Source organism: Primulina tabacum, chromosome 1, assembly GCF_025594145.1.
Source record: "Primulina tabacum isolate GXHZ01 chromosome 1, ASM2559414v2, whole genome shotgun sequence".
NCBI lineage: Eukaryota > Viridiplantae > Streptophyta > Magnoliopsida > Lamiales > Gesneriaceae > Primulina > Primulina tabacum.
In genome coordinates, this window is record NC_134550.1 from 2,045,814 (window position 1) to 2,058,005 (window position 12,192).

The window sequence follows — 12,192 nt, forward strand, 5'->3', positions numbered from 1 at the left end:
GCTTCTAAGAAAAAACACAAAATAGACAAATTTACATGACTAAAATTATAATTTTCATGTCTCATAACTACGAAAAGCAGTTTTATTACATTAATTAATATTGTGCTTGTATAGTATTTTTATAATTAGTTAAATTTATATTCAAATCAATATAATAACATAATGGTAAAAAGTAACAAAATATCATACTGCAAATTAAAAGTATTGTATTTAAATGTGGTTATATCGTAATTGTAACAATGAATGAGGGATTAAACTGTAATTTAAAATAATGAGAAAAAACAAATGGAATAAACTACCATTTGAAAGAATGATTTTTTTATTAAGAAAAGAAAAGAAAAGAGAAGAAGACAATCACAGACCATGACATCTTCATAAGAGCACCCGCATAACACCCAACATCTCATCAAAAATCGTAGGGTCCATATGCCACATACACATTACATTAACACATCTATTCTCCCACATTCATTTTAACATTCACACTCATTATTTGTAGGTCCCGCTGTCCACTGATTCATCTTATTCTTACTTTAAATTAAATAAATTCGATTTCAAATTTTTTAAGAAATTTAAATTATTATTATTTTATATTAATAATAATATGTTTTTATATATTTAGTACGTAAAATAATTTAATTTTATGAGTGTCACTTATTTAAAATTAAAAATTTATTATAAACCTAAAATAAAACGGTACAACATATAATAATAAATAACACTTGCATAAAACCGTCGCTAAATGTCCAATTTTATTAAAAAAATAACTAGACAGAGGGGCGTTCATAAAATATAAAATATAATTAAAATAATTCAAAACACGTGGGGTCCGCGTGTCAGCAAATCAGCGACGGCTTTTTAGCGACGGTTTTATTGTCCAATTTTTTTTAAAAAATAAACTGACACAGGGGCGTTCAACATATCCTCTCTCCTGTGAGTGGGCGTTATAACGCTCACTCATAATGGAGAGGGGTGTTAACACCTATTTAACACCCTATTGTGGATGCCCTAATAGATAGGGAGATATATAATATTACAATCGAGTACTTACTATTTTAAAGTATAATTTAATGATCTCATTTGGTTGTCAATTAATAAAATATTAACTTAACTATTATTTAATAATATTTATATATAAAAAAAATTGTTGCATTATTGATCTTCACAATAAAAAAAACTTTTTTCAGAAAATTACCGCGACTATCCCATATGAAAAAACCAAATGATCGGAAAATCGTTATTTTATTAAAAAATCAAATTGAATTAATATTTATAAAACGTTTTTATAAAAGTGTGTTTTTTTTACAAAAACATTTATAGAATGTTCTAAAAACTGTTTTGAAAATAAATATGTATTTAAATAACTATTTTATTAAAATGTTTTTAGAGCTGAAAATGTGTTTGTTCAACCATTTAAAGAAAATTGTAAAAATTAATTAAAAATATTTGGACAATTATTCTATAAAATATTTTCATTATCGTTAAACTCGTGTTTTTTATTATAAAAAATCAAAAAATACTTCTTAATTGTTCTTAAAAAGTAAATTTGAAGAACATTTTAAAAAAATATTTTTAAAGAACGTTTTACAAAAATATTATTCAAACATATAAATAGGATATAACGTTTGACGATTTACTAAAAGCTATAACTGTTAATAACGGTATAACTCAAACATTTTAAAACGTACAACGTCACATTTCGATTGTTTTATACCCAACAATCTCTCTCCCAATAATAACCATTCTTGTAAACAATAAGAATCGAATTCGCGATCTTGGCTCTGATACCAATAGAAGAACCAAATGCTTGCTGTTTTATCAAAAGTTATAACTGATGATAACGGTGCAACTCAAATCTTTTAAAACGTTCAATAACACAAAAATCAAATTTCGATAACATATTTTAAGTTATTTTAATTTTAAATTATACATCACTAAAAATATTATTTTAAAGTATTTGTCCAAATGATCCATATTCAGATATAAATATGTTTTGCGATACACTTGCATCTGGAGGGAAGATGATATACGCACCACGGCCGCCGCTTGACTCGTGTCAAAAGTCAACTCAGTTGTCTTTCATATTTATCTTTTAGATAAAAAATTATTATTATTCATTTTAATCTTATCCCGATATTAAATTTACAAACATAATTTCTAGTGTGTGCATTGATTAATACGGTGTTGATTGACTATTGAGTTCAACCAACTTTCATAATAAAAATATTTTATTTTAATAGTACATTACCACAAAAGAGCGAAACATATAGAAATAAATCGCCATTAGGTTCGAGAAAATATTCTTGATAAATTTATCAAAACTGCACATATATCTTCTTTAAAAAAATGCACATAATTCTTAGAAATATAAAGATTAAATGTGGATATTTGAAATCTTAGAATTTGGATTTTTAAGGAACCGATTCTTGAAGCCGAGATTCGTATGGATCCGAGAGTTTCTTAAGACCAAAAATAGAGATAGATCAAAGAATCTGCGATAAAATAAAAAGTTGCAACTTTAAAAATATTTCATGAAGAAAATAGCACACTACGTTTACCTTTATCATACCCAAATTTTGTATTTGAGCTGAAATTAATTAGGCACAAGCCCGATATGAAAATTTGGTCTGCAAAGTTAATCAAAGCCTATTAATTATTCGAAATAATTTGAAATAGTTTGGCTGTCGGCAAGCGGGTTCAGTTGATGATCGTGGGAAGTTAAAACATAGAGTTATGAAATGAAACAAAAAACGCAAAAACTTGTGTGACACGGTCTCACGGGTCGTATTTTGTGAGACATATCTCTTATTTGGGTAATTCATGAAAAAATATTACTTTTTATGCTAAGAGTATTACTTTTTATTCGTGAGACCCGTCTCACAAGATAAAGATTCGTGAGACCGTCTCACAAGAGACCTACTCAATAAAAAAAGGCTTAGAAAAGATTATGGACAAGCCTAGCTTCCCACGAATACTAAAATGGGAAACAGATATTGTTCTCCCTGGATGTCTGGATACTGTTTTCTTTGTGTTTTATCTTCAAGTTAGATAAGATATCAGTCTCTCTCACCTGATGGCTGATATATGTGACATCCAAGCTTTCTCACTCTGAAATTTAATTTAAAGTAAAAGTAGACATATATGTGAGCAAATTTAAATATTTCACATTTGTAATTTAAGCCCAGTCAGTAGAAATATTTGTCTACTTTTAAATTAAATTTCGATGATATATATTTTCTCCAAAATTATGAACAATGGCAAAACATGTCCTCAGTGTCAAAAACCCCATGGTGAAGGAGCTAGCAAGAGGACATCGTGATATATTTCACCAAAATTTTAAATCTATCGTAATTTCGGAAGAACGGATATAGAACAGACATAGGAAAAAAAATATTTCTGTACTATTCTGACCAGTTCATGATCATAGGAAAAATATTTAAGAAGTTATAGTTCCTATATAAAATAGGAAAGTGCACAACAGTTAAAAAGAACTAATTCGATAGAATGCAAAATAAGGTGGTATGAAAAAGAACCAATTCCATCAGAAAGGCGAATAGATTCATACGCAGTAAAGGTCTGGGGATAGAAATAGGTGTAACAATGAAGAGGACATAACACATGAAATGGAATTTAGACGAGTTTGAAGTGACAAATAATCATGATTGTAAATTGGATATCATGTATTTGATTTTTGTCACTATATATGATCCTAATACTAAAAATCTATATATGAAGTTCGTGGAAGTGAAAACAAACTGAAAATAAACAAAATAAGATTGGTTCTAATAACTGAACAGCAGGAGAAACTCGAGAAAGTACATACTATGTGATAAAAGCTCAAATAGTCAACAGGAAGAGGGGTCTAAATTTGTACAAATTTGAGCAGCAAATAGCACAATGACAACGAAGTATCCAACAACAGAAGTTCAAGCCAAAGTTGTAGCCAAACTATGTTTCAAGTACATGAAAAAACAGCTCACACTGAACAAGAATTCACCATTTTACTTCTTATCCAGTTCATTCATAAGCTATAGATTTGAACTGTTATTACCGATTGATAACCTCCGAAAAGCACAAGCAACGAGAGTCCTTCCGGCAAGAAGGCTAAACCTAGACTTACTGGACGATCTACTTCCGTTACTCGTTGATGGAACATCAACATCTGCTGGAGCAACATTGGCACCAACACCAGTTATTGTTCCATTGATTATTGATGGGAACTCTACCCCGTCATCATGGGCTCCTCCACCACTAGTACTCACCTCCATGGCCTCAGGTTCGATCTCATCGACATCCAAATTCACAGCCAGAGTTACCCTTCTGGCCCTCAGCCAGTCTGCAACTTCACTCGTTACTCCCTTACACTTCTTCACTTTCATCTTCACCAAATTGGGACACCCAAAAGCGAACGCCTCAATCCCTGTATCTGTCACACGACAACCCTTTATGCAAAGCTTCTTCAACGCCATACATTTAACTGCAATACACGATATCTCGGGATCGCCTATTGTTTCACTTCCACAAAGGGCCAATCTTTCCAACTTTTGACAATTTGAAGCCATAGCCATCAAACTCACGGAACTCGGGTTCACCCCAATAAGAACCAGTTCCACAAGATTCACACAATTCTTGGCAATCGAAATCAGACCCTCATCGCCTATCCTGTTCGTCCTCCACCCATCTATATGTAGCTTCCTCAAAAGCTTACAAGTCTCGGCAATTGCCGAAATCCCATCATTCGAGCAGTCAGGAGCCTTTACCAGGTGCAAGATCTCCAAATCCGGGCACTTCGAAATAGCCATTAGCCCTACATCACTCACTTGCAGCCTCTCCAAATGTATCTCAGTCAAACAATTCTTCTTCCTAGTAATAGTTTCCAGTAACATATCCCAGTCACCCAAACACCTCAAAATCTTCAAAGTTTTCAAATTTTTGGATCCAATAATCAATGACCCAAAACACTGGCCGTTGTAAAGCTCCTTGAGAGTAATTGACTTCAGCGAGGATGCTGCAACCCCTGGTCCAATCATCTCAGCGGTATATAAATCATTAATTCCCCGCAAACGTTTAACGGAAAGTTCCTCGAGCGAATATGAATTATCCAACAGAGCGTTCATGCCTTTGGCTCCAAACATACACGATCCGCTTGAAAATTTACGCAAATATTTACAATTTTGTGCTAAAGCCAACATTCCCTGATCAGAGATCTCACGACAGCCGCGGAGCTTGAGGCGGGTGAGTTTGCGGCATCGGAGGGAAATCAAGGTCAACGCATCGTCGTTTATGCTAACGGACTTGCGGTCGCAGCGGAGGGCAAGCTTAGTGACCGAATCAAACCGGGCGAATATCACGGGGAGGTGAGTAGAAACCTCGTTTGTGGCGTTAAGAGCAAGGCGGCTGCGGCTCTGTCCTTCAACGGCGAGCCAGCGGAGGCAGACCATGGAGCACCGCTTCCTGTCGCCGGAGCTCAAAGACTGGAAGATTATAGCTAAGCATTCATCGGGAATCTCGGACGAGTAATCGTGTCGTTGATCTACAGAGACGCCCACCGCAGGCCGTGGATTCGAGTCATCGGAGCAGGACTCTTGGTTAAAGTTGGGATGAAGGATATGATTCGAACACTCAGGCGAATAGTCTTGGATGGAGGCGCTTTGGCCCATTTCAGGTTGTTTCACGACGGCGAGAGGATAAAACGCGCCGCCGGGGGGAAAGGGAATTTGGTGGTCGGGTTGAGTTCAGATTTGGGAGATGAGGTGAATATAGATGTGTGGTATTAAAAAATTTGGCCCGTCAAAAAGGGGTAGTTATAAATTAAATGGAACTTTTTTTTTGAAAAATATTATTATTAATTACTTTGTAATCGAAATACAAATATTTTTGAAATCAAAAACTCGTGAGAGACGGTTTTATGGATGATATTTTGTGAAACGTGTTTCTTATTTGAGTCATCTATGAAAAAACATTACTTTTTATGCTAAGAGTATTACTTTTTATTGTGAATATCGGTATAGTTCATCTGTCTCACAGATAAAGTTTCGTGAAACCGTCTCACAAAAACTTATTAATATTTGAAATCACACTCTTTATTAATTTAAACAAATATAATATAACCTGAGCACATTAGAATGTATCAAAATGTTTCAAGAGTTGCATAAGTATTATAAGTTTTGGGAAATGTTGGATCCTACGAAGGTAATTTAGGATTTGACAGCATAAATCATAGAAAAACAAAATGATTACTTATTCCAATGCACCCTTTATCCAGAATTTGGTGCTTTAATGCTTAGGATTCCAGTACCCCCTTTCGACGTTGTCCAAGTGTGTCCACCAAACGCCAATTTTAATAATTTAGCCCCGATAAATTTTGTCAAATTATCATAGATTTCAAAGGCCATTAACTGCGAATTTGAATAATAATAATAATAATAATAATAAAATCATGTTATACCACCAAATAATATGGATTAAACCACTAAAGAAAATTGTAGATGATTTCAGTATAAGAAAAACAGGACTATTTTTTATAAACTGTCTTGAAGAGCGATAGTTATGACAAAAAAAACTAATAACTTTCATTAAAAAAATACATATATCACTATAAATTGATAACATAAATATTTTTTATTTTCCTTACAAGATTGCCGGCCATCCCAAGCCTGTATAGGCTTGCGAGCCGTGCAGATTGGCCAATTTAGACCTACATTTAAATGGGTTGAAAAAATTTCAACACACCCCACTTTAATTATATGACGGAACGGATCGATCCGATGAGTGCAACCCAAATTAACGATTCTACAAATTACTCCAGAGATAGCAAATAGCGTTTTTTGTTTTTTTGAAACTAGCGGGTATTTTCTTTTAAAAAATTTATATGCGGGTATTTTTGGTTAATTTTTATATCATATTACGATCAAGGAATTGGATCTCGAGGATTATGGGCCCATATATGGTCATTTGCTTCGCATGAACGGGCTCAATATGGGAAAATTGTTGGGCCTGTTTTAACGGCTTTACAATAACAAGTCTGAGTGTAGATTGAATAATTGGCATCTCTTGTAACGGACTTGACTTTTTATGCATTGAATTTTGCTAGTAAACTTTTCTCTGTTTTTCTGTATTTGTGAACATAAAAAAACAAAGTATAGATAGCATCAGATTTCATATCTCCTTTTATCAAAATGATTCCTACTTCTATAATGTTTTTTAGGTGAGGGATATAGTTTATTACAATTTGCTATGGAAACCGAGACCTCGTCTCGATTTTTTTGGGATCATGGTGTCAAACAGACTATAAGTCATTTTTGTTTGAAAAACAATGAAAATCGAGTCAAAGGAATAAAATGCAAGTTCGCTCTAATGGGCATCCTATATATGATCTGGTCAAGTTTTTTAATGAACTTATTTGATTTTTTTTAAAAAAAATCATTATTTTCTCATTTTAAAAAAATGTACATGATGTTTCAACACTGAGTGGATCATAGAAACACATAGTATCGGATGTTGAAAATTGGAGTCGCTCGTATATCAAATCATGCCCATCATATGCATCCAATGTTTGTGTACAATATTTGTCTTTGTTGTAAAACGATAAAAAACAATTTTATAATATGTATCAGTGTCAATATCACGTGTTTGATTCTCATTGATGGCAAGAAGTTTAATTATTAAGATAGTGATTGTTGTGATGCAGTAATCGACATTGTTATTAAAACAATCAAACATGACGCTTGAATTACTGCAAGTTTTTTTTTAAAAAAACTGAATCGAATTATCACCACCAGCTATAATTTTGAATGAAGCAAAACACCCTCTATCCTAAATGTAGTAATAAAAAAAATCCAGAGATGAGAGTTGACTATATAACTTCCATCCATCGCCATGGAGTCATGGACTTCACCTAACCGGGGAAAAAACAACGTTGTTCCGAGTAAACACTGGTATCTGTAACTGGTAATTGTGAGTAAAAAGTTATCGGGCACAGATTTTGACGTTAATTTAAAATGGATAGAGTGATTTGAATGGCTCAAATTGAATTTACAAGGCCTTCTTTTTCAGTGTTTGGGTATGCAAAGCATTGATTGAATGAAGCAAACATGTCTGAACTGAAAAGGACTTGTAATCCTCCAAAGACGAAAGGTCCTCAGACGAAGGATCGTATTGTTGGGGCTACAGGATAGCAACTTTTGAGCACTGCTAACTAAAGTCGCATTTGTTATTTGTTCCCATCAGCTTCAAAAACAAAAACAAAAAACAAAATCATCCACTAAAAAAACTTGTTTCTTTACATATTATATCAATATTACACTGGAACCTGTATCACTAGCTGTGATTGATGATATCTTACCCACAGTTGGTCCCCGATGATAAAATCATATTTAAATAAAATTCGTAGAGATATAGTTCACATAATAAATTTTTTATATCTGGGGAGATAAATGAAATTCAACCTGCATCGCGCCTGTGGTCCCGTAAATACTCCATGTATCTCGTAGAAAGAGCTGAGCCACTAAAAAGGATGTTATATATATATATATATATTAATAAATAAATCAGGATTTTTATTTCTTTTGAAATTCTACGTGTTTAGAAACAACAAAGTGATCTTGAGCATTGTGAATGGTTCAGATACATCTTTTTGTTATCACGACAACCTGCATGACTACACCCGATTGAATATAGAACGATCCCCCTTATGTTATCAGTAGTAACTTGGATTAATCCTTTTGGAATTACCCTGGAACATGTTTTCTTTATAAAGTAGATTTTACGCGCGGTTTAAATTTTTTGGCAAATCGTGTCATATGGGTAGTTTAAAATGTTAGAGACAACAGCTAGCCGGCATGCAAACCCCATTTGACAACAGAAGATATGATAGGTTTTTTCGATCTTTTTTTTTTATTTTGGCTTCTGCGACTATTTCAGTCTCCAGTCTCTTTATCGCATGTGGTGCGTAACACATTTATTGTACACAAGTGTTAACACTAGCTCAAACTCTCTCTCTCTCTCTCTCTCTCTCTCAAATTAACAATCTCATGAATTCCTTTGGTTGAGGCTTCGTTTCAGAATATAAAGATTTTTGTGCTCGTATGTCTGTATCTTCACTTCCTGACGACACGTCGACACCTATTAGTTTTCTTAATTAATACGTGTTGTATGTTTTTTGATTGGCTCGAGTATATATGCCCGATGTGTATTATTCTTAATTTCATGTTTCTACTTTAGTTTATGTTTATGTTGATTTGTCTAGGGATGTCGGGTGTACTTGTATTTGAACATTTTGATCTATGAATCGATATTTACGGGATAAAAAAAAAATACAATTATCTAAACAAATTATATTATGGAGAAAATTAATAATTTTAACAACTTATTATGAAGTTGAATTGAAAGAAATCTGTTGGGATTGAAAATAAGTTTAGAGGGATGAATACACACTTTAAAATATTTTATTTCAAAAAGAGCTATAATATTCTGTTCTTGAAATGTTCAAAAATGAACCCAACATTGATAAATTATATCGAGTTCGATTCTAAACCGAGTGGAAGAAACTCACATAACCCCAAAAAACGAGTAAATATTTGGAAATAATTTAAAGAGAATGCTAGTTGAATGCATGAAAACAGTTTGGTTGAAGCATTTTATCAAACACTTTGTATAACAATATTTTGGTGTTTGAAAGAAGACATAAAATGCTTCAACAATATCTATTAAAACAATAACGATAATTAAATGCCATAAAATAAAAATGAATAAATTATTTATGGATGTTTGAAAATTAACAACTTCTATACTTTTCATCATCTTAAGATTAGATCTGGGCGCTGACTTTGGAATAATTGTGTTATATTCGTAACACATATTGAATCATTATATTTTGAAAATTGAGCTAAAAGATACGTCAAAATACCATAATTGCTCCTTTCAATCTTGATGTTATATTTGTGTCATCCACTTGGAACTTGAGGCCTTTGATTAAGCACAGGTAAAAGCGGAATTCGTCGAGATGCCATGAAATATGACTGTAGCCATTTGAGGTTTTTTATTTAATTGTTTGATGGCTGAGATTCTTTGGATCACTGCGCTATAAAAATTTCAGTTCGCTAAATTTCTAGCTTGACTAAATTTGAGTTTCATCTTCTCAAAACTTCAAAATTGACTTATAACAACTACACACTTAATGAAATATATTAGCAACACAATAACAAGTTTTATTATTATTTGTTAGGATCAAGCGCTTACCAATAGGCTAAAAGATATAGCTGTTAGCCAAGACGCAACTTTTATTTCCATATACTTGTGGCAACGCAGAGTGCACGTACTTGAGAGCTAATGGGTCAAACTGTTAGGCCCATAAGTCCGGAGATGTTACATATTTATCTGTTGATGCTGTCTCATAACCCTTAGAGATCATTCTTACCTTTTTCCTACCGTCGGTCCTGTTCCCAGAAGAGACAGTATTACCCGTTAAAGATCCGATGTCACTCTTTTACAGCTCACTTAGCCAACGAGATCAAGCGGCGCAACGTCGGCAATATAGCGCATGAAAAACTTCCCATGAGATCACTCATCCCAGAATTACTCTCACTCATGAACGCTAAATCTAACATTATTAAAATCAAGATTCCTAACTATTCTCAATCTAACAAAATAATAATTTAAACATATTAGTTTAAGTTAATTTTATTTGAGTGGAGTCGCATTATAAATTAATATTAAGTGACGGAAAATTTAAAATTTCATTCAGAAAATTAAATAATTATTAATGCGTATTAATGTAGGTGTTTCAAGTAGATAATTGCGAGGATGTTGATACCAGAATCCTGAATATTTATTAAAGAAATTTAAAAATTAAAATGAAAGCGAAAGTTCAAGTTTTAAATAAATGGCAGTATGACGATATTATATATATTATATTGCCCAAGAAAAACGTATCAGTGTTTTCTGCGACAATATGTACACCCAGTATATAATAAATGGGGGCTGCTTTACAGTATTATCATACAATATAATATAATTGTAATTAGTTATATATACAGGATAGGACTAAAATATTCTTTATTATTATGGACTCAGAAAAGGTTGTAAGCATTTAAATCCTCAATATATATATATATATATATATGGACTAAAATATTCTTTATTATTATGGACTCAGAAAAGGTTGTAAGCATTTAAATCCTCAATATATATATATATATATATAAATATATGTATGTATGTATGTATGTATGCATATATGTATGTATAGCAACAATGTGTCGTGTCTATTAAGATTGAGATCCGACCAATTAAGATTTTAAATGACTCATACTCATCTCTCTTTCCGTTAAATTTGAATTCATAATCGACTCATCTCATATTATAAAAATTTAATAAGTTAGACTTGTTGGTTGTCACACAATTATATTTATAGAATTTTTTACATCTTCTCGACTCTAGTGGCAAACACTTCTTTCACATCACATGACATAGAGTGTGTTTTTTTTAGTACAAAAAGGGGCGAACGAATCGAACCTACGACCTACTATTATGGGTGAGAACTCTATCATTGAGATACAAGTCCAGTCTAGACATAGAGTTGTGTTATATCATGCAATATTTTTTGAAGTTTGTTATACTTAGTTTTACTGAATTATCAAAATTATTCCATGAAGTTCCATTATTCATAAGGAAAAAATGTATTTATTTGTTTTTTTGTGATTTCGGTATTTTATATTATCAAATTTCAACCTTAGTTCGTTATTTTTTTTATCAATTTAGTAATTTTTTGACGTTGCACTGATGTGACATAAATGAAACGCTGACGACGTAATGTATGACTATATCAGTACTTATGATAAAAATGATAAAATTGTCAAATAAGACTAATAATGAAATTTAACATTAATATAAAAATTAAACACATTTGAAAAAAAGATATATAAAAAAACACAAATTTCCATATTAGGATATTATTTTTGGCATAAAAATGTGTATATATCATAATAACAATTTCTATAGAACCCCACATGGCATAACAAAGACATCAATTGAACACAATAAATTCCTACATTGAAATAATTAATTAGAGATGACGATTTTATGATGTAGTTGCCCTATTGTTTTTTTTTTCATGCGGACATTAATTTTCCATCATATACAATATCTTGGACAGCTAATTGTTTACGTATCATACAGCCAATGACGTACAAT

General features: G+C 32.2%; 1 protein-coding gene across 1 annotated transcript; it reads right to left on the reverse strand.

The window, feature by feature from the left end:
- Positions 1–3,845: 3,845 nt before the first annotated feature.
- LOC142555358 (F-box protein At1g47056-like) lies at positions 3,846–5,779 on the reverse strand. The gene has a single exon (XM_075666225.1). It carries the CDS (start codon positions 5,658–5,660, stop codon positions 4,029–4,031), a length of 1,632 nt encoding a protein of 543 aa, XP_075522340.1. The 5' UTR covers positions 5,661–5,779; the 3' UTR covers positions 3,846–4,028.
- Positions 5,780–12,192: the final 6,413 nt, after the last annotated feature.

Excerpts from the sequence above, each read along its gene's own strand:
- LOC142555358 (XM_075666225.1), bottom strand. The coding sequence starts at position 5,660 with ATGGGCCAAAGCGCCTCCATCCAAGACTATTCGCCTGAGTGTTCGAAT.